General features: G+C 43.5%; 3 protein-coding genes across 12 annotated transcripts in view; 2 read left to right on the forward strand and 1 right to left on the reverse strand.

The window, feature by feature from the left end:
• Positions 1-95: 95 nt before the first annotated feature.
• sycp2l (synaptonemal complex protein 2-like) lies at positions 96-7887 on the reverse strand. Of its 9 annotated transcripts, none has more exons than XM_077554932.1 (25): positions 7753-7887; positions 5832-5951; positions 5630-5743; positions 5441-5542; positions 5338-5362; positions 5197-5276; positions 5031-5119; positions 4885-4958; positions 4610-4752; positions 3721-3773; positions 3606-3651; positions 3169-3261; positions 3035-3107; positions 2808-2956; positions 2556-2667; positions 2444-2490; positions 2227-2293; positions 2044-2114; positions 1928-1961; positions 1695-1772; positions 1265-1425; positions 1098-1192; positions 916-1015; positions 428-486; positions 96-343 (listed from the first exon to the last, which is right to left on the reverse strand). In XM_077554932.1, the coding sequence occupies exons 1-25, from the start codon at positions 7753-7755 to the stop codon at positions 295-297; spliced, it is 2037 nt and encodes a 678-aa protein (XP_077411058.1). In that variant the 5' UTR covers positions 7756-7887; the 3' UTR covers positions 96-294. The 9 variants fall into 9 exon arrangements, with proteins under 9 accessions (XP_077411058.1, XP_077411059.1, XP_077411056.1 ...); XM_077554933.1 differs by having other exon boundaries at positions 4924-4958; positions 5436-5542; positions 5608-5743; XM_077554930.1 differs by having other exon boundaries at positions 2556-2664; positions 5436-5542; positions 5608-5743.
• Positions 7695-12917, forward strand: gcm2 (glial cells missing transcription factor 2). 2 transcript variants are annotated; one of them, XM_077554940.1, is made up of 8 exons: positions 7695-8775; positions 9801-9864; positions 9937-10125; positions 10211-10323; positions 10466-10543; positions 10667-10923; positions 10996-11227; positions 11458-12917. In XM_077554940.1, exons 1-8 carry the CDS (start codon positions 8683-8685, stop codon positions 11713-11715), a joined length of 1284 nt encoding a protein of 427 aa, XP_077411066.1. In that variant the 5' UTR covers positions 7695-8682; the 3' UTR covers positions 11716-12917. The 2 variants fall into 2 exon arrangements, with proteins under 2 accessions (XP_077411066.1, XP_077411065.1); XM_077554939.1 differs by having other exon boundaries at positions 7697-8775; positions 10466-10591.
• Positions 12918-18906: 5989 nt separating this feature from the next.
• Positions 18907-21583, forward strand: part of LOC144040674 (receptor-type tyrosine-protein phosphatase mu-like) — a 37222-nt gene continuing 34545 nt past the window's right edge. Inside the window, exon 1 of the mRNA XM_077555056.1 lies at positions 18907-19141. Within this exon, the coding sequence (XP_077411182.1) occupies positions 19087-19141 (55 nt within the window). The 5' untranslated portion in view covers positions 18907-19086. The remainder of the gene's footprint in view (positions 19142-21583) is intronic.

Below are 21583 nucleotides of genomic sequence, written 5' to 3' on the forward strand. Positions count from 1 at the left end.
GTTCAAAAGGAGTTGGACAAAGTACAATAACTTATTTAGTCTTACCCCATATTACTCATATTCAGTCATTTATAACCCCCCCCCCCAAAAAAAAAAGATGACTCCATAATTTTATGTATTAGCGTGACTTGTACAAATGTAAAACAAAAAGCTCCTTCATATACATCTAATTTTATCAACCAACAATACTTTTATGATAGAATCCGTTAAGTTCAATCCGACAACTGCTGACACTTTTATTTCATATTTACAAGCAAAATAATCCAAAAAGAGATGGCTTGCATCTGCAGATCCTCACTGGTCGGTCCTAGGCTTCTTCACCACCGTGTCCAAGGACCTCATCCTAAGGGGACACAGACATGCACCACCAAACCTTTAGACCAGATGTCAGACCCCACTTCAACTGGGTCAAAGGTCACACGCGCACATCAGATGGTGCCGCTCACAGAAATCCGACATTTTGCGCTTCTCCGACTGGATGAACACCTGAAAGGCAAAAGTCATTTTGGTGTGGATATGATTAAAATCATATCAGGATCCCAGTCTGTATTACATCTGGTTCCGTTCTGAGCCAGATCCAATATCAGATTTAAGCCAGATTCAGAACAGATCTGAATCTGTTCTCATTCAGATCTGGACCGGTTTTCATTCAAATGCTGATATAGTCTGAATTAGATTAATATGTGCTCTGAATACAGTCTAAACCAGATCTGATCTAAATAAGGTGTGGATACACTTTGGATCTGGTCTCGAAGCAGATCTGTGCTCAATTAGATCTGGCCTGGGGTTGAGACTCATTGCGTCACACAAACATCCTTAAGTTTTGAGGAAGGATCATCGCATTCACAATGTGACGCCAACATTTTAAAACAATTTAGGTTCCACTTTTTGTCGCCATCGTTTTTACATCGTTACCTGAAACCGTGAGCACATGTTGTTGAGATATGTCGAGGTTTCCTCCAAACGCTTCATATGTTCTGACATAGACTTCGCCAAGCTGTGTAGCACAACTGCCCTACACACACACACACACACACGAACATGTGTACTGTGGCCGGGACCCGTGTCGATGCGCAGGTATTGTTCGGGTGGTTAACCTTTGTTGACTGATGTCATCGAAGAGAGAGGCGACTTCTTGTTTATATTCTTCGGGCAACAGGAGAATTTGAGCTCGGGCTTCCTGCCAGCAGTCCTGAAAGAAATTTGAAGTTTGTTGAAATGGATCAAGACAACAAATTCAAAAATCATTAAAAAAAAGACCAACGTTGTCATGTTCAAAGCTTCTCGTGAAGACGCCGAAAGAGTTTTTAATGGTGGACGTTGAGTCGAGCTGTCGCTCCGCCTCCTGGGGGTTTAGAGGCTCCTCCCCTTTCATGGATGTACTTTCAATTCCGTGTGGCTCCTCAGATGGCTCGTTCGGTGACCCTGCAAATCTCATGTTGATATCAACTGGATAATAGTTGCATAGTCAAATGAGTTCCCTATTTTTTCCATGACTTGTGACTCCAAATTCAATCGAATGGTAAAAGACTTTTACTTTGTCCAGACTAGACTTTTTCTGTATACGGTTTGATAACTGAAACACTGAAAGCTGGACGACAATGAGTTTGACAGCCCTCATTGTGCTGTATCGCTTATTTTGAAGCAAATGATGACGACTGAAACCAACAAAAAAACGCAATCCAAAATTGTACCTGCAGGCTCCGCCCCCTGAGGCTGATGCTCACCAGGTTGAGGCCCCTCAAGAGTATCGCATTCGTCAGACAGGCAACCTTCCCCGAGCAGTTGAGAATTATCATTCGGAACATACAGATCTTCCTTCAAAATGTACATCTTGTATTTGGACTGTACACAAAACTGTAATGGCGTCCAAAGATTTGTGGCTTTGAACATACTAGGACTGAAAATTGAAAGGAGAGTCAAAGACCTGAATCTGCAGCTGCTCGCTTCCTGTTGAAACGCTGAAAAGTCAACACGTTTGTAATGTTTGTTGATGGAATGAAAAAATAGGCTACATATTTATTAAAAAAAAAAAAAAAAAACCTTGTTTAGAGAACAGCCCTGTCCAAAGTTGTCTTCCTGAGAGCTCTCTGGCTCCGCCCCTGCAAAAACACCTGGAAGTCATTGGAGAATTGGAGATTGTTCACAGCAAATTATTATTATTTTTTTAAATATCAAAATGCTGCATCCAATCTTGCGGCGAAGCGCCGGTTCGAGTGGTCTCACCCGAGTCTTTCAATGGCATCGAGCCTACAACTTGATCGAAGAGGGTCTCTGCTCGACTCTGAGAAGTCTGTTAAGGTATCAAGCATCCAAGACCAAAAGGAATTCACAACATGTCTTACAAATTAAAAACCCATTATAGGTTTGAAGGGGAAAAAAAAAGAAGGAATTCTAGCCCAGCCCTAATCGGCGACTTTTAATGATGTCATCCAATGGTTACCTTGGCAACAGCGGCATCGTCGCTGCTCATGGGAGACATCGGAAGAACTGCACGAATGCAGACGGACGTCAATTGCGATGACAGCGGAGGTTTATTTTTTTAAACGACTAACCTTTGAGTCGAGTTGAGAGTGGCTTCTTTCTGTAGGTTTTTTGACCTAGCGGCCGTTGTGTAGGGGAGGTGGAGGCCTGGTCGTTATCACCCGAGTCTTTGTGGGCTTCCTGCTTTAAAAAAACAGCAAAAATCGCACCAAGCAATTAGCTCAGAGATACCGGTCCAAACTTATTAAATTATTCATGAGCCCCAAGTCCTAAAATTGGGCTTAAATTTGACTGGAATCCAGTAGTTGACTCGGGTGCCCTACCTCTCCCGTGAAGACCCCCGCAGCCGCCGCCTTCAGCTCTCCGAGCAGCTCCGGCCGGAAGAGCAGTTTTACTCTGTGGCCGTTGACACCCATGTGCATGATGGCCACCTTCAGACGGACACTAAGGACCGCCTGATCCCCGTTTCCTTCTGGGGGAAAAAAAAAAAAGACACTTTGAGCTGATTTAGCTTGGACCGAAATTTTCAGGAGAACCTCATTTAACGTACCGTCCTCCTGGACCTCGAGCCGGTACTGGTCTACGTCTTCCTTGAGTAGGTGCACAGAACCCCACAGGAAGCCCTGAAAAAAAAAAACGATCACACGTACTCGCACAGCGCACCAAACCGGCCCCACAACTTACCTGAGGAAGGTCGATGAAAAAGCTGACACATTGTGATCCAAAGTTAAAGTCGACCCAAAACTCCTCCCATTTGTCGTTTTGGGGACGAATAAGCTGAAGAGGAAGAAGAGGAGAAGTGAGCGTGAACAAGAGACCAATTATATCTTTTTTATTATTATTATTATTATTATTTAGTTTTTTCTTTTTCTTTCTGGAGACCAATTATATCTTTTTTTATTATTATTATTATTATTTAGTTTTTTCTTTTTCTTTCTGGAGACCAATTATATCTTTTTTTTATTTTTTTATTATTATTATTATTATTATTTAGTTTTTTCTTTTTCTTTCTGGAGACCAATTATATCTTTTTTATTATTATTATTTTATTATTATTATTATTTAGTTTTTTCTTTTTCTTTCTGGAGACCAATGATATCTGATGCACGTCCGGTTTTGACCTCTGTGGTCTCCAAGAAGGCGCTGATGCACGGGAAGGTCCAAACCCTGCCACGCAAAACAACCGCAGTCAAACGAGCGTTGAAGCGGAAACCAAAAAACCTTCCGGACCGTCACCTTCTGGCTTTGCCTTGACGATCGTTGAGGAAGTTGAGGAAATGCCGACAATCCTTGCAGTCGCGCAGGTCAGAGACAGATAAATGGGTCAGAAAAGACCGGACACCAACAGATAGGCCAGGTTGAACTGTGTTTGTGAGGTTGCAGCGCCCTCTGTTGGTCAGTTTATTGGCACCGCTTTAATTCTAGTCAGGCATGTTCTTGGCCACCTATGCTTGTTGTTAAGACCCACGCTAAATCCACAGACGGCACTGATCTGAATATACTGTATGACTGGATAGCCGCTAGCCCATACACGCCCGTCCGTGCGAGCCGTTGAAGCGACATGGCGGCCATCTTGTTCCTCCCATCTTGCGAGTAGACTACTGTATAAAATATATATTTTTAACACGTTAAAACAAAAACAAAAAAAACTAACAAGTGGATGGCATGTGCTGCTTTGATGACCCCCCCCTTTTCTTTTCTTTTTTATCACTCAGTTCCTTAGACCCTAATATTAGATTTGGCAGAGGCATCTTTTGTTGAATTACAGTTATAATTCTTTAATTTAAAAAAGTATATAATTTATACATGTATTTAAGGCAATTTGTAAAATGCCTGAAGTCCTCTTGTTTTATGTTTAACAAATTAAAACATCATAAATCATGCTGTTTTTACCAAGTACTGTCTCAAATGTTTTCCAATTTCGGTAATGTAAATGTATAGGATTGTATTCTGAGAAACGTTTCTTGGGAGGAGCAATATGGCGGCCTGGCGGCTTCGATCCAGTCATATAGTCAAGCTATGTTCTAACCGGACTTACTGCAGCGGTTATCAACCTCACAATTCAGTTTCTACCAGCACATTTTTTTCAGCGGGTGAACATTTTTTTCAGCGGGTGAACACTTACCACCTCAAAGTCCGGGGCTTTAATGAGACCAAATGCGTCGGCAATGTCCGAGCAAGAGAACCACCGATTGGCTCTGTGGACTCGGTCCTTCCTGGGAGTCATGTAGCACAAAGCCTCCACTAGGCTCACCTGCAACTCGTAGTCTGCAACGCAAGCACATGCCTCAACACGCGTGGAATGGTGGAGGTTCGAGAGAGGGGATTCCTGTTTTTTGGTTGACTTTGATTTGTTTGACCCCAAAGCGGAGCAGAACAAAATGTTTTTATTCATCAGACCTTGTAGTCCACCTTTCTGGATTTGGTGACTCCACTCACCTCCGACCGTCTCCATGGTCTTCCCCAACTCGTACCTGCAGACATCAACTTGACAAGTGTCCGAGGGTACAAACAGAATGCAAAAGTAGGGATCTCATCATAATCACATCATCCACAGGAGCGTTTGGTCCAATCGGACGCGCTTCTTCTGATTTTTCCCCAAAGAATGCAGGATGCTGTTGAACGTTCTCACTGCCTGACCGCCACAAACGACGACATCAAACAACAACAACAACAACAACAACAAAAGTCATTTCAATAATCCACCGTTACCTCCACTCGGACACTGAAGCGTAGTTGCGATTCTAGGAGCGTGTTCAGAAGTTGCACGAGGATCAACGACAGTTCAGAAGCTGATGGGCAGAGGTCAGAGGTCATGTGACTTGATGTGACATGACCTCTCATGTGACCCACCTGAAAGACATGATTGGTCCAGCAGCTGGAAGACAGAAGCGCAAAGGTGTTGTCAAGGAAACGCAGCTGGCCCCGCCCCTCGCCTTGCAGTCATGCACCTCACCACCAGAAAGTCGTAGAAGCTTTCCATCAGCGGCAGCTGGTTCGAGTGTCGCCGGGATCCAGAGGTTAGGAGCTCGCTTGTCGTATGGAACCAAGAGAGCACCTAAGCCCAAACCATGACATCATCACACTCACTGTTGATATGAAGTAGACATATGCGCGACGTACATAGACATAACATTTGCGTTACTTGGTGGGTGATTCCGAGATTGACCAGGGTCTCCTTGAGGTCATCGTTGCCAAACAGAATCTCCAAAGCCTTCAAGACCACGGCCACTTTGCCAAACTCGTCTGAGCTCAGCAGCTGTGCGTCACAGGAAGTGATGATGACGGCACATGATGTGGGCGCGCGGGGGGTGGTGGTTGGGGGTTGGGGGGGGTGCAGCCGGTACCTTGTGGACGCGCTGGCCCAGTTGGGTAAGTGTGCTCTCGCGCAAGCCTTCCTCACGAAGCAAGCAAGCCATTCGGGATGAGTCGCCGCGGGATAGACAGGCCTCCATCTCCATCTCCAGCTAAGACACATTTCAGGAGGGCGATTGACAGGCGTCTCGGCCAATGAGACGCCACCACTTTGGGCTTCAACCAATCACAATCATAGTTTTCCCCTCATAGTCTGCTTGCTAACGTGTTGTTGTTTTTTTGTACCTGTTGATTTGTTGTGTGCTAAAAATGACCCAAATGGGTGAAAAAAAAAAAGGACTAAATCAACTTTTTTTCCCCCAAATTTTGAGGTTATTTATTTAATCCCCAAAAGTTGGGTCATGCGAAGAACCCAAAAAAAATGGGTTGTAGTGTACTGTTTGGGTAAATATATTCTCCAGTGTTATTTATCCAACCCAACTGGTTAAATACAGAAAATCACCCCAAAAGCTCACCAACAACAGTTGGGTAAAATCAAAACAAAAACAAAGTTGGGTCACTGTGACCCAACTTTGTGTTATTTTGAACAATACAATTTTCTTGTTTTTTGTTAAAAAATGTTTTTTTTTTAATGACAATTAAAAAAGGGTCTCAAAACAACCCAACTTTTTGGGTTTGTTTGTTATCCATTTATCTTATCTTTTTGGGGTTAAATAACAGGGTCAAATGAATAACCCAAAAGAGTTTAGGTTGGTCCCTTTTTGAGCCAACAGCTTTCAGAGTGATATTGCTGTGGCGCCATCTTGTGGCGTCTTTCTGTTAAGGAAGCATGTTGACGTGAGGGGAGAAGCTTCATTTATGCAGGCCGGTAACCCTGACGGATCTTCCCTATTCCAATACAATACAAAAACTTGCCAAATTGTGAAGTAAAGTTGCGACTTGCAACCCATTGGACGCACAGGTGTCAAAGTCCTGCGAATTTGAGACGTTTCCGTTCTCCAACACAGCTGATTCAAATGATCAGCTCATCACCAAGCTCTGCAGGAGCCGGATAATTATCCTGATCATTGAATCAGGTGTGGTTCGCCCTCAAGGAACGGACTTTGGCACCTGCGCAGGGCGAAGCGCTGCCTTCATCCAACACACTCGTCGTGCTCACACACGTCAGCAGAGGGCGCTCAAGATCTGACTTTGACGTTTGCGCGTCTTAAAATTATTCACACTAAAATATCAGTCATTTTCACATTTGTTTTTCAGATCCATACACACACGCGCGATTTCCACGTTTGTTCGTGTTGTTTAAGCATTTATAATAACTTATCATGTGTAAATAAATTTAATTCTGCTTATGAACTGTGTGTTTGTGGTTCAGGTGTGGAAATGTCGGTCGGTAGTGTTGCAGTCGCCAAACGGAACGACTCATCTTTTTTTCTTTTCTTTTCTTTTTTTTGTATTGGAAACGAACCTTTATCTGAATTTTGCGAAAATATATTGAGGAATACAACTCCAAATGAAACAGGATTTTTGATGAAAACGTTTGTCTCAATTAAAATGCATTATGTAGTGTAGTAAAATCAATGCATTGAGACCTCCAAACTCGTTGCTATTCATTATTGACATTCTTTTGTTTTTTTTATGTGTGTGAATATCTTGACACTATTTCTCTCTCTTTTTTTTTTTAAACGCTCACACAACATTAACATCGCAAATATGTCTGTGACTCCGAAAACACGCCAAAATAACAAAACAACAAAAAAAAATCACAAATATATTTACGTATTTGTATGCGGGAAAGAATTTTGAGATTTCGTTCATGACGTCACCGAACACGACGGCAGCATGACATAAACGCGCAAGCAAGTCAGAAGATGGAATGCAAAAAAAAAAAAAAGAACAACAACAATAATGAGAAAAATAGCAATTATAATGCCAAGGAAGCGTGTTGGTTCGTACCATGATGACGAGTCGACGGCGCTCGCAGCTGCAACTCGTTCAGATCGTCAAGCCTTTATAGATTCGAAATCAAGCTTTTTCAAAGAACCGAATAACAAAATACAGACATAAAAAAAAACCCAGCTTGCTAAAGACAACTAAAAGAACGTAGTGTGAAAGTAAAACGATTTTTAAAATGATTAATAAAAAATGCTTTCAAAGAAAGTTGTGCTTTTTTTCCTCTCACACTTCAACAACACGCGCGCTACTTTCACTTCTTGTCAATTCCTTCTGAATTGGAATCCTTTTTTCTTTTTTTTTTTCAGAAAATTACAATTCAGTGAGAGGATGCTAAATTAATACACACAAGTTGCATGTCGTGCATTTTTTACAGTGCAGGTTAACATCCACGTTTTGTGTTGTGCAACTAAATGCAAGGCTATTGAACTGCGACATGACGAGTTACACACACACTTTCTATAATTGATGACTAATGACTTGTTTGTTTTGGGAGAAACATTTCCTTGTTTCCACAACATCTCTCACACACACACACACACACACGTACACACACTCCATCACACACAGTCGCACTCACACACTAGCTCTCGCTCTCTCTCTCTCTCACACACATGCTCACGAGCAGTCAAATACTGTACTCACACACACAAACTCATCTTCCTCCCCAACACACACACACAGAGGTCCCTCCCACAGGAGTGTGTTGAGTGTCTCGCCTTCTTTTTTTGGTTGCGAGTGAATCCTCAGACGACAATCTGTGACCATCTTTGAGGACTTTTGCAGTCCGGACTTGTCGTGTACTCCAAAGGCGCCCGACGACCAGCCCAAAGCAACGGGAGGACCAGGACCAGGACCAGCATCAAGATCAGGACTGGGACCAGGACCAGGACCAGGACCAGAAGCAGGAGCGGGACCAGGGGCAGTTTGAGGATGTCTCGAGCGGAGGATCGCGAGGAGGCGGACTGCGTGTGCTCCTTTGGCATGAAGTCCACTTGGGACATCAACGACCCCAAACTGCCGCAGGTCATTAGACAGCATTTTTTTCATCCTTTCCTTATTAGTAATAATCATCATTTTTTACACTTTAAAAACAGTTGGGTCAAAAATAACCCAACTATGGGTCCAAAATGGACCGATCTATTCGACCCAACTTTGAGTCATGAATTGGTCTTTTAGTGTAAACCAACTCATAAATATTGGTCAGAACATTTTCTTGTGCCAGAAAAATTATTATTTTGTATAAAACAAGCTAGAAAATTGGGTCAAATTGACCCATAAAGTGGATCGGTCCTTTTTTTTTTTTTTTAATCCTTAATTGGGTTATTTTTGACCCAACTGTTTTTAGAGTGCATCATTTCCTGTGAAATGTGAAACAAAAAGTATGCATTTATTTCACATAATTATGACAAAATAATATTTTGCTAAATCTTCCCCAAAAAGTAGTAAAATGTTGTAAATAATCATCAATACAATATTTCATTATTTATTCCAAATAATCATGTTGTCTCCCCTCAACAAAATTGTAGCTCTCGTTATTATAAATATAATTAACATTAATACAATTTAGAAACAGTCAACAATTAAATACTTTTTTTTTTTATATTGCATTTTCTAAAAAAAAACTAAAAAGTTATTTGAGGTGTGTGTTTGTGTTTTCGCGTGTTTGTGTGTGAGAGTGCATGTGCGCGCATTCACGCTTGTTGTTTAAACAGTAAAAACTGGTTTTTATATTTTTGTTCCCAGTGAAACCAAAACACGCACACACACGCACACTCAGCACGCGCATACGCACGCACACACAGGACACGACTGATCAATATCTTTCAATTGAACATGAAACGACATGTTAGCATGCTAGCCTCATTGAAGGCTCTAAATTGGCAAAATAGTTGTTAAATTGGATGTTTTGGTGTAATAATAATAATGATAATAATACTTTTGCTTTCGGATAGTTTTCAACTGGCCCCCCAAGACGAACAGCAACAAGCGTGATAGAAAATGTCCGACTCTTTGCGGCTAACATGCTAAATGCTAACGACTGTTTGTAGGACAGCAAGCAGTTTGACGCCTTCCAGGAGTGGACGGACGGTTACGTGCGTTACATTTACAGCGGTGAGAACGCGCCGCAAACGTGATGTCCTTCCAACTCCGCCGCGCTAACTAAGCTAATGTTGTTTTTTTCAGCGGAGGACAAGAACGCTCAGCGCCACCTGTCAGGCTGGGCCATGCGGAACACCAACAACCACAACTGTCAGATCCTGAAGAAGTCGTGTTTGGGCGTGGTGGTCTGCTCCCGAGGCTGCGCGCTGCCCGACGGTTCGCGGCTGCAACTGCGGCCCGCCATCTGCGACAAAGCGCGGCAGAAGCAGCAGAGTAAGGATCGAGTGCCTCTGCCGGCGTGACCTGAGCGGTCGCCGGCATCCGGGCTCATGTTGATGAACCTGTCGTTGTGTTCTAGAGAAAGTTTGTCCCAGTTGTGGCGGCGCTCTGGAGCTGCTGCCATGTCGAGGGCACAGCGGGTACCCCGTCACCAACTTCTGGAGAGTGGACGGAAAATCCATCTTCTTCCAGGTGTGTGTTCCAGAAATCAAGACAGTGTAAACAGGACCTGATTCCAGTTTGGGTCCTAATGTCATCCGATCCGTTGCTGTTCTTGCTGGTCTCTGTTTTCGCGTTCTGCTTCTCTTACTGCGGCGTCAATGTGCTTCTTCAGGCCAAAGGGGTCCACGACCATCCAAGGCCAGAGTCCAAGTCCGAGACGGAGGCCAGGAGAAGTTCGGTAAAAAGACGAGTAAGCTCGCCGCCGTTTGCACCAAAAAGACGCCTCATTGAATCCCAGGTAGACTCGAACAAGGGCCAAGTTCTTTGAGTTGTGGTCTTCGTGCTTATTGTTGGGTTGTCGTTGTGGATTCAGGCTCTCGGACCATCCCTACTCTCCTGCGTGGAGTCCGCAGACCGGATCTCCTTTATCGAGCCGAGCTTTCCGCAGCATTACCCGGCGTTCCAAAGTACAGAACCCTACTACAACCCCCACAATGCACTGGGAGAGACTTCCGCCAACCTGCAAAAGACAGCAAGTCCCAGACTCTACATGGGTAGACCCGGATACGAGTTCCAAGGCTACCTGACGTCACCTTCCTATCCGGTCACCTCAGAACTCTGCGATCCGAGGTGAGCCGGGACACCCTTTAGACCAGATCCGGGCGCTGTGAATGCACTAAACCCAATGTTGACATTCCGCAGGGTGGCTCCGGTCCTCGGTTGTCCGACGTCCTCGGCGTCCGCTCCTCTCTCGTCATCCGCCTCCTCGTTCGATCCGCCTCTGTCAAAACCGGGCTGGAAGGATCTCCTGAAGAGTTCCGGCCCTTACGGCGACAACCACCATTATTACAGTCCGGAATACCCGTGCCGCTACCCAGGAAACCCCCCGGCTTCTCCGGCTGCGCTGCAGACCATCATCACCACCACAACCAAAGTCAGTTGACTCAACTACATTATGAAACATCTTACATTTGATCCATATAAAGTTGATCTTAATGACTTCCAGATTTGAGATCCTTGAAAGCTACCAAATCTTAGATCCTTGTTTAGTGCTTAGATGTGTGATGTTTGTTTTGTAGATATTAAATCTGTCGATTCGATGTCGATGTTTGGTGTGTGTAAAGTTGATGTCCAATGGCAGCTGACTGTCCTGGTGGTCCTCAGGTGTCCTATCAGCCGTGTCCGAAGGGCGCCGCCTACCAGTCGTGCCCCAAAGTCCAGCCCGGGCTCCCCGGCTGCTCGACGCTGCTGGACGAGTCGTCGTCATCGTACTCGGCCGAAGTGAAGGTGACGGAGGAGTCGGGCGGGGTCATTAAGTCCCTCTCATTTCAGCCCGAAGTGGTCCAGACCAAAACGGAGCGAGCCGATGCCTACGACTATCGCTACGGCTACGGCAACACCTTCCGGTATGACGACTACTGAAGCGCTCGTTACCTCCGTTACCATAGCGACTGAACATGGGAATGACGTCTCCTACAACGGGGAGCTTTGAGGAAATTTTTCTTTGGCCTCCCCGCAGAACAAAATGTGACCCCTTTGAACAAAAACTGGTTTCAAGAAAAACATTTGCTGCCTTTTCCTGTTGTGGAAATTGAAAAATAAACGGCAACTTTAAGGAGATGCTAGCATGTTGCCAAGTTAGCATGTTGAAGCAACATGCTGGCCTAGTCTTACCACAAGTTAGCCTGCTGGAGCATCATGCTAGCCAAGCGTTACCGCATGTTAGCATGTTGAAGCAACATGCTAGCCTAGTATTACCACATGTTGGCATGTTGAAGCAACATGCTAGCCAAGCGTTACCACATGTTAGCATGTTGAAGCAACATGCTAGCCAAGCGTTATCACATGTTAGCATGTTGAAGCAACATGCTAGCCTAGCGTTAGCACATGTTAGCATGTTGAAGCAACATGCTAGCCTAGCGTTACCACATGTTGGCATGTTGAAGCAACATGCTAGCCTAGCGTTACCACATGTTGGCATGTTGAAGCAACATGCTAGCCAAGCGTTACCACATGTTAGCATGTTGAAGCAACATGCTAGCCTAGCGTTACCACATGTTAGCATGTTGAAGCAACATGCTAGCCTAGCGTTAGCACATGTTGGCATGTTGAAGCAACATGCTAGCCTAGCGTTACCACATGTTGGCATGTTGAAGCAACATGCTAGCCCAGCGTTACCACAAGTTAGCGTGTTGCTTCCAGGTTGACCATTTTTGAACATTTCATCTTGAGGACGAAAGCGCAAAAAGACATTTTTGGTGTTCGGACTCATCATATTCATTTCCGATCAGTTGATTGGCCTTATCAATGACTTCCTTTCATTTCCTGTGAGCGCTTAAGCTGTCAATCATCATGGCAAGTTGACAACCCTCACATGTCCTTTTGTCTTATTTATTGATCATCAAATCTCACATACTTCTAATTACGTCGTTTTTAATCATGCGTACGGGCATATACAAACACACACACATGCATAGCCACACCTTTACAAATGCACAAACACACCTTGCGGGTGACGAAAAGGTGAACGTGAGTCAAATGTTTGACGCTTAAACGTTAAGACGAGAGAGTTTGTGTGTGAGCGCACTAAATGTGTGTGTGTAATAAACGTGCGTGCACAGGAAGTGTTTTTGTGTCTTGTCACTGAGCTTCATTTGAATGAGAAAAACATGCGCAGAGTTGAAGGTCAGGTGAAGGTCATCCGCAGGTCAAGTGAAGGTGATTAGTGTGAAGGGGCAGGCGAAGGTGATTGAATGAAGAAGGTGTGATGTCGGCCAGGTGCGAGGAGGAGAAAAAGCTGCGCTGTGATTGGCTCAACTCAGATTTGTTTTTAGTTTGAAGTCAGCCAGCGTGCGCTAAGACGTCCACCTGGAGGACACACATGGACGGACACGCACGCACGCACGCACGCACGCACGTCCGCGCAAGTGTGTCTGTGCAGTAATTCTATCCTTTGGGCAACATGTTCTTATATTCTCATCTCCTCCTCCTCTGCTGATCGTCATCGCGGACTTTTCACACGCAAAACTTCTTCTTGGTTAAGTAAATCATCATCTGCCCCCCCCACCCCCCCCTCCCCCACGCTTCCATGTTCCTCCGACGGCTGCTTTGAAATCAGTGCCATCATCGTCATTATAAACAATTTGTCTTTTGATTTGGAATTTTTAAAATTGTCGCGAACAAAGAGTGATGTGGGCCAGAACTCATGCGCTTGTTACCCCCCCCCCCCCCCCACACACACACTGCCGCCTCAGCTTGACACACACCCCCCCCCTTCCACCCCTGACTGGCTGGACCAGTTTCGGTTGTAATCGTATCATCAGTGCGTATCGGAGCGTCTCATCAGCGTCTCATCACGTAGACGTCCAGAACCAGTACCAGCATGATGGCGCTTTTCATCTTCCTCTCTCAACATGGATACCAACATCAACAAGACATGCTCACATCAAAGACACACACACACATACACCGCGTGTGTGTGTGTCTGTGTAAAAAGTTAACATCCTGAGGTCACATGAAGGACATGCAGGAAGCGCAAGACGGCTACCAGGACCAGGTGGAGTCTGGACCCGGGTGGTGGTCCATCTTGTTGCCTGGTTTGTTCCGCTGGCCCGCTTGGAATGCTGAAAGTGCACAAATGTGTCACAGTTTGGTCGCGAGCTTGTTTGTTAGGTTCCCGTCCCGCTTACTACAAGAACAAAATCCAAAACAAGCGGGATTATTGTATGTGTAAACACGAACAGATTTAATGACATTTAAAAAAGAAACATGAAAAGCAAAAATATTTTCTTGAAGGCAACATTAGGTGGGTTTGGTCTTCGTTTTAGGAAATGAACAATGCACCCTTAAAACTGCTGGGTCAAGATTGAATAACCCAAATTTAGTCCAAAATTGAACCGACGCACTACTTGGGTCAGAACAACTTTCTTGGTTGTTTTGTATAAAACAACCCCCCAAAATCTGGTAGTTTTGTTGGGCTGTTGGGTCATTTTGACCAGGGTTAGTTGACCCAAGGTTAACCTAACTTTGGGTCCAAACGACCCAATTTTTGTTGAATTTAACCCAATTTTGAAGAAAAAAAGGTAGTTTTGACCAAAAGTTGTGTCATCTTGAATCCAAGTAGTGGGTCAACTTTGCATCAAAAGGACGCTTTTTTTTTTAACTACAAATTTTTTTTTTGGAGGGGGGGGGGGGGTATTTTGGACTCAAAAGTTGGGTCATTTTGAGTCCAAATGGTGGGTAAACTTTGGGTCAAAACCTTTTTATTTTTATTTTATTTGACACGACTCTTTTAGTTGTTTTGTACAAAACAACCCCCAAAATCTGGTGGTTTTGTTCAGTTGTCGAGTCAATTTGACCTAAGTAGTGGGTCAACTTTGGGTCCAAATGACCATTTTTTTTGTGAATTTGACCCAACTTTAAAAAAAAAAAATGTTTTGAGTCCAATTAGCGGGTAAACTTTTTGTGTAAATTTGACCAAACTTTCTTGGTTATTTTGTACAAAACAAACCCCAAAAATGTGTAGCTGTTTTGGGTTGTTGGGTCGATTTGACCGAAGTAATGGGTCAACTTTGGGTCCAAAAGACCAATTTTTGGGGGTGAATTTGACCCAACTTAAAAAAGAAATTGAAAAGTTGAGTCAATTTGAATCCAAGTAGTGGGTCAACTTTGGGTCAAACCGACCCTTTTTAAAAAAAAATTTGATCCAACTTAAAAAAAAAAAAAAAAAACAACAATTGGGTAGCTTAGACCCAAAGTTTGGTCTATTGGAATCCAAGTAGTGGGTTAACTTTGTGTCAAAAGAGCCCTTTTTTGTGTGTAGAATTGACTTTCTGAGTTGTTTTAAACCAAAAAGGCTCCCCAAAAATTGGGTCACTTTGGTCAATCAAAGTAATGGGTTGATCCAATTTTTGACCAAGAGGATATTCTTGACTCAGCAGTTTTTAGATTAACACAAAAGTTACTGTACTGGCAAAATTTCTTCTTCTGCTCACTTGATCGGAACCCAGTCCAGGTCCAGGGTGGCGTTCTGGGACCCGGTGTGTGTATGTGTGTGTTTTGACAGAACAGGAAGTTAGCGGCTGAGTGAAGAAGAATGAAGTCGGTTTATGTTGAAGTTTATCTTTGATGAGAGCTCAGGATGGGACAGGCCTGAGCGTGATGCAGACGCGCGCGCACACGCACACACAGATTTTCACCCACCTGAAGGAGACGGGAGGTCACATGGTCTGATAGCAGGAAGCTTCTGAATAAACATGTCATCTTCTCAGCTCACCTGTGTCTACTGTGTGTGTGTGTGTGTGTGCCGCAGACAGCGGCGTGTCACATGATGGATGCCGTGTGTGTCACGCTCGCCGACCCGCATCAGGAATGTGAGCTACGCGGTTAGTTAGCTTAAAGCTACGCACATGGTCACATAACAGAAGGGCTCCGCCCACTGTGACTTGAGTTCAAGTGTTTTGCTTGTTTCAAAATGGAACCCGTCTCCTTTCCTCAGAACGTTGGAACCTGACGTCACACGTTCTTCGTGATGTGATGACCCCGACATAAACAAACGCCAACGAGGCCAGAGTGACAAAAAAAAAAAAAAAGCGCCGCCAAAAGCAAAGATAACAGCTTGAACTAGAAGCAGTTTCTGGAGAAATTGGGTGTGACAGCTGAGAGGTTAAAAGAAATTTTGTGAAATGATGACCCGGAATGAGCTGAACAGCCTAAAGTCAGAATGGTTTGAATTGGTCTATAAATGTAGAAATTAGAGGAGAAAAACAAAAGAACTACATTTTATTTTTTAAAAGTATTTTAATGGCAATATTTTTTTAATTTAATGGAATTTTGGCATGTTGAAAATCGTTCCCAATGTGAATTGAATGTCTAAAGGATTTTTTATGTCAAACAATGTGAATCTGTTAAGTTGAATAGGACATTAGTGAATTTTTGGTAAATAAATGTTTAATTTATTGAAAAATGTGAATGAGGAAAAATATTTTTGGATTGTGATGAAATTTGAATTTTGTGAATCAAGTCAATAAATGTGGAAATAGAGGTGAATAATACATGAATTTTTAAAAAGAAATGTGAACATTCGGAAAAATGAGTGGGAACAAATGAGAAATTTCTGGTGCGTGTGATTTTTTTGGATTGTTGAAAATCCTTCCCATGGTGAATTGAATGAGCTGCAAGTCCCCCCCCCCACCCTCCCCAAATGGTAGCGATGTAAATGTGTCGTGTTCGAATGTGCTATTGAGAATGAATTGTGAATCTTTGGTTGAAAATGTTGAATTTTGCGGAAAAAAAAAGAAAAATATAAGCACACTTGATGTGAATTTTTGGAACATGTTGAAGTTGGAATGGTGATAATTGGTTGAAAAATGTGGAAGGAGTAGCGTGCCAAAGAAGTGTGAGTTATCAAATATAGTCAAGTTGAAGGTGGAGGACTTTACAAGTTCCGATTTACAAGGCAACACATCTCTGATTAGCTAGACTTCTTTTTGGCTTTAAAAAATAAAAATAAAATTACAGACAATATAAAAAGCGATGCTTGGATTGGAAGAGGGGGGGGGGCACCAAAACCATGACCCCTTCATCTTAATGGACAGGCAACTCGCTCACCATTTTGTTCGGCACAAAGCAAATGATGTCATCATCCTCATTGGCAGAAAGTTGTCGTTGCGGCGACCGAAATGCGAGTAGATAAAAAGCCTGTCAAGTGGTTTTGATGCTTGCCAGAGAAGGTGAGCAGGTGGCGGCCATGTTGCCGACCGGCCCTGATGAAAGGCAGCGCACAGTCAAGTGCGCCATCCGGCTTTTTTTTTTTTTGTTGTTGTCGTGACGAGCACGGCGTCCTGACGCACGACTCAGGTCGGCAACAGCTGAGCTCCACCAGCGCAAACGGAGGGCCGACTTGATCTTACTTGCTAGATGGACTTCTTCACTTTGAAGAGATTTACCACCAGAGCTCATCTTAACATAAATCAGCTCAAGCACCCCTGAATTGAATCCTAGCACCCCCTAATTTTTGACTGTATTTCCAGCTGCCCCCCAAATAACACAAAAAAAAAAAAATAATCAAATCCGTTTTTGGTATTATTATGTTGATTTTATAAATCCAATCAGTTGCTCGTTTGTTGGATTCAACGTTCAAATCCACTTTTGATGCTTTTGTCACAGACTTGGCCACAAAGTCAAATGCTTCTCTTTCATAGTAACTGTGCTCAAATTTAAAGGACAGTGAAACTGCTCTTGCCAGGCCGGAACCCGGAACGTCCTTCCCCCCTAAAATGGAAGCATCTTTTGGTTTGACACGGTGAGAACTTCCGGTAGAATGAAAAGGACTTTCCCGCTAATGTTTCCTCAGCCAGCAGGGGGCAGCAGCGCTCGACATGTAAAATCATGAAATTTGGATTGACTTCATTTCGACGCAGCACATTCAAGCTGCGCTTTGTTTATTTGCCCGGTAGGTGGAGCTGTGGCATCGCTACACTGCTCCAGGCGACCCGCACACGCACGCACACGCACAGGTTATTTGGTTGCTATTTTTTATTATTTTTTTTATCGAAGCAGACGTGCAGTGTCAGGTTTAAGGGCCAAAGGGTCAGGGGGCGGGGCTAGGCGGCTATAGCCCTGTCAAAAATCTGTTTAGCTCCTCCTGCATTTTATTTAATATTGTAATATATATTTAAAACTTATTTTCTCATCAGTCAAGCCCCTCTTTAGCTTCATTTTGTCAGCCCAAGCAGCACATCTCAGCTAGCTAGCTAACTTTTCAATTTAAGTCAGTAAATTTTTTATTTTTTAATCCAACTTTTATGAATATTTCGATAAAACGTAAAAACAAAAAAAAATCTTACCACATTTAGACATGTTTAATACCACTTTTTTTCCCAGCCATAGGCATGCAGGAGTACCCCGTTGTCATGTGATAAGGTGTTAATTTGCTAATTAGAAGTTTGAGTTAAATAAAAAGGCTATTGTAAAGATATATTTGGACAAGTTGCTACATAGAGCATCTTTTGAAACAATTCATTTAACAAAATCAAACAATTGAGGAAGTGTGAAATACCCCAAAAAATATTAAATCACATATTGTAAGATTAATTCAAAGGCAATACACAGATAATGAAAGCTTGGACATTTTTTTTCCCCCCTGAACCCAAAAAGTTTGAGATTTCCTCAGGTTCTGACACAGTACGTGCGTGCGTGTGTGTGCGCGCGCGCGCGTCCAGCAGGGGTCGCCGCAGAGCAGCCGTGAGCGCGAGCGTCAAAGGAGACTTTGTGAGCCACACACACACAGAGGCGCTTTGATGGACTCGCCGCTAATCGCAAGCAATGAATTTTCATTGACTAAACACACACACAAGACACACAAACACCCACGCGCACGCACACACGTTGCCCAAAATCACATTTTGGACGTCATCTCAGCATGACGATGATGTCATCTTCATCTCTTTTTTTAGCCAAACAAGTTGATCATCATCAAAATCATCATCTTTAGAACCATCGACCCCACTGTGCCCCCCCCCCCCCCCGCCCCCCCACCACCACCACCACCCCAATGTTGTGACGTCACGAGGCCTGCCCCCTCCCAGCGCAGCAAAAGAAAGAAGGGGCGAACGGGCTCGTGCATGAGAGAGCGTGAGCGCGCGTGTGCGTGACGGAGCGGCGGGCGGACGCGAGAGGGACGCCGAGAAAAAAAGCCGAAAAAGAAAAGGAAAAAAGGAGGAAGAAGAGGAAGAGAAGGAAAAAGTGCCGCCAACACTTTGGACCTTCAACCAGAAGAAAGAGAAGAAGAAGATGGACGCTTCAACTTTGTTGCTCTTTTCGCTCCAGATGTCGGCAGCTCTCGCAGGTAACAAACAGAACACAACAACTACACAACAACTACACGAACAAGACGAACATGAGCCGGACTTGGACCCGGGCTGGCCGGGTTGGGTCGCCTCGGGAGGGAGGGAGGGGGGGCAGAAATTTGTGTGTGAGTGTGTGTCGGCATCCAAGTTTCCATGTGGAAATCTCCTCCCTTCTCTTCCAACATTTCCTGCTGCGTTTTTTTTTTGTGTGTGTTGCTTTTCTTTTTTCATCACATCATGACATCTTGGCGCTTTTCTTATTTTGTCTTTGCAGATTTTTTAGTTCGCGTCTTCGTGTGTGTGTTGTGCTCAAGTTCGTGTATTCGTGTACGTACGTTCGTGTGTTGTTTTAACGCGTGTACGTTTGTGTGTGTTTTGTGTTAATTGGTGTGAGTTGTGTGTTCGTTGGTTTTTGTGTTTTGCGTAAATGTGCGTGTGTTGGTTCTGTGTGATGTGTTTGTGTGTTTCTGTGATTTGCAGTAGGATTTATGTGTTGTGTTCACATTTATGGGTTGGTGTATGTCGGCATGGGCCATATTTGGTAAGAAAACCGAACCATGAGCAAAAATATGCTTATCAAAATATTAAAAATGTCCTTTTGTTGAAATATTGTGTTAAATAAAAACTGCATTTTCCCCAATGCAATCTCATATTTTTGAACAAAATGTAGATTTTTTTTTTTTTGGGTGCATTAAGGTTAAGTTGAAATAAATAATCAAGATCAAATGTTAATATTCTTCTTCTGTTTGAATTTTTCTTAGTAAGTCACAGTGTCTCATCACTCGTGAGCAATTTTTTTTTTGCAACAGACCTGCGGGCTACTCATTTTGGGGTGAACTAGTAACCAAATTGCTACATTTGGAAACGTGTACCATGTTAAGTTAAAATAAATGGAAAAAAAGTCAACATTCTTCTTTTTAATTTGTTCTTAGTAAGTCATAGTGTCCCTATTTTTTTTTTAGAGCAAACCACTCATGTCATCCATGGGGCTAACTAGTACCCACCGGCACCATGTTTTTTTTTTTTTTTAGAGCTGTCGAGTCATCGAATAATCAGATAAAAGTTTATTTTGTATTATAAAACGACTTTTTCCCGATGAATGTTTGTTTACGAATTGTTTATGTTTGTTTGATATCGTTTAGCGATTAAAACAACAATCAAGCACTATCAAACAAGAAGGATTGCTTTCATGGCCACGATGGCGCAAGTTTGTATCATTTCAAATCGAAACGCATTGCGGTTTCATGCTGTGCATCTGACGAAAAGCCAATGCAGCTCTGCTTACCTTTTGGCTTGGACCAAATCCAAGCGTCACACGGCGTTGCCTGGCCGTGGTTTGAAAATGGTGGCGAAATGTTTGCCCTGCTGTGATGTCACAGTAAAGACGCTTCACGATAAATAGTATTTATGTACTATTTGTATACAAACAAGTCATCCGGCATCAAAGATGGCTTCTTACTGGTTTACGAGCGGAGGAACTGCAGAGTGATACACACACACACACACACACACACACACACGCACACTCCCTAGTGACCTGATGTGTCCAGGTTCGGGCTGTCGCTGAGTCAGGGCTCTACGTTTTCACCTTGTGTGTGCGTGTGCGCATTCAGGTGCAGTCGGGTCAGCTTTTTGTTTTGTCTCGTCAGGATTTTAATGAAGCTGGTTGTGTGTGCGTGTTTATTTTCTTCCTGTCATATTCACACGGCAACAACATGCTAAGAAGACACCAGCGTGACAAGTCAACCGTGAGCGGTCGCCAGGTGAAGCGTGTGAGCTTTGGTGTGAACTTTTGCGTTGTGTACAAATACTTTGTAGATTTTTGAGTATTTGACTTTGACTCCATCCATTTGAAGGAGTATGTGCGTACTTTGTATTTGGTCAGCATTAGCGAATGTAGCATTTTTCGTGGTTGGCAAGGTTGTTGTTTTTTTTCAAATCAAAGCTTGAAGTTGAAATGCAACAAACAAATAACAAGACAGACATGAAAGTATATTTCCATGGAATTAATGAACAATGTAAAAGGAAAACAATTTTGTGGGCAGACTTTTTTTTTTTTCACTTGGACATTAAGAAAAACTTTTGTACTTGAAAGTTAGTAAGTGAAAATTAAGAAATACACACTTGCACACTAAATTTTCTAGAGTATTTTCTGCTAAGGTACCTGTACTTCTACTAAAGAGTACTTTTGCTGCCTCAGTTTTCTCAGTGAGAAAACGAAGAGCGATTTCTTCTTGGCACAATCTTGTTTTTTGTCGTTGTGTGGCGCCGGCAGCGCTGGTTGGGCTTTGTGCGTTCCCCTTCCACACAAATTGCCGGCAACGTTTTGTTGCAACAATGTCAGCGTCGGCGACACTGAGCCGAGCGGCGAGTGCGGCCGGCGGGATTAACGTGGCCGCCTCGAGACGCCGCGTGTGCAACGCCAGCGAGGATTAGGAGGG

This window comes from Vanacampus margaritifer, chromosome 20, assembly GCF_051991255.1.
Source record: "Vanacampus margaritifer isolate UIUO_Vmar chromosome 20, RoL_Vmar_1.0, whole genome shotgun sequence".
Taxonomy (NCBI): domain Eukaryota; kingdom Metazoa; phylum Chordata; class Actinopteri; order Syngnathiformes; family Syngnathidae; genus Vanacampus; species Vanacampus margaritifer.

Bases quoted from the DNA above. Each gene is read 5' to 3' on its own strand.
- gcm2 (XM_077554939.1), top strand. From the start codon at position 8,683: ATGTCTCGAGCGGAGGATCGCGAGGAGGCGGACTGCGTGTGCTCCTTT. The intron at 8,776-9,800 runs GTCATTAGACAG...GACTGTTTGTAG, and splicing joins ACGACCCCAAACTGCCGCAG to GACAGCAAGCAGTTTGACGC. The intron at 10,924-10,995 runs GTGAGCCGGGAC...GACATTCCGCAG, and splicing joins TCAGAACTCTGCGATCCGAG to GGTGGCTCCGGTCCTCGGTT.
- sycp2l (XM_077554929.1), bottom strand. The intron at 3,108-3,168 runs GTAAGTTGTGGG...TTTTTTTTTCAG, and splicing joins TTTTCATCGACCTTCCTCAG to GGCTTCCTGTGGGGTTCTGT. The intron at 344-427 runs GTGCGCGTGTGA...GTGTCCCCTTAG, and splicing joins TGTGAGCGGCACCATCTGAT to GATGAGGTCCTTGGACACGG.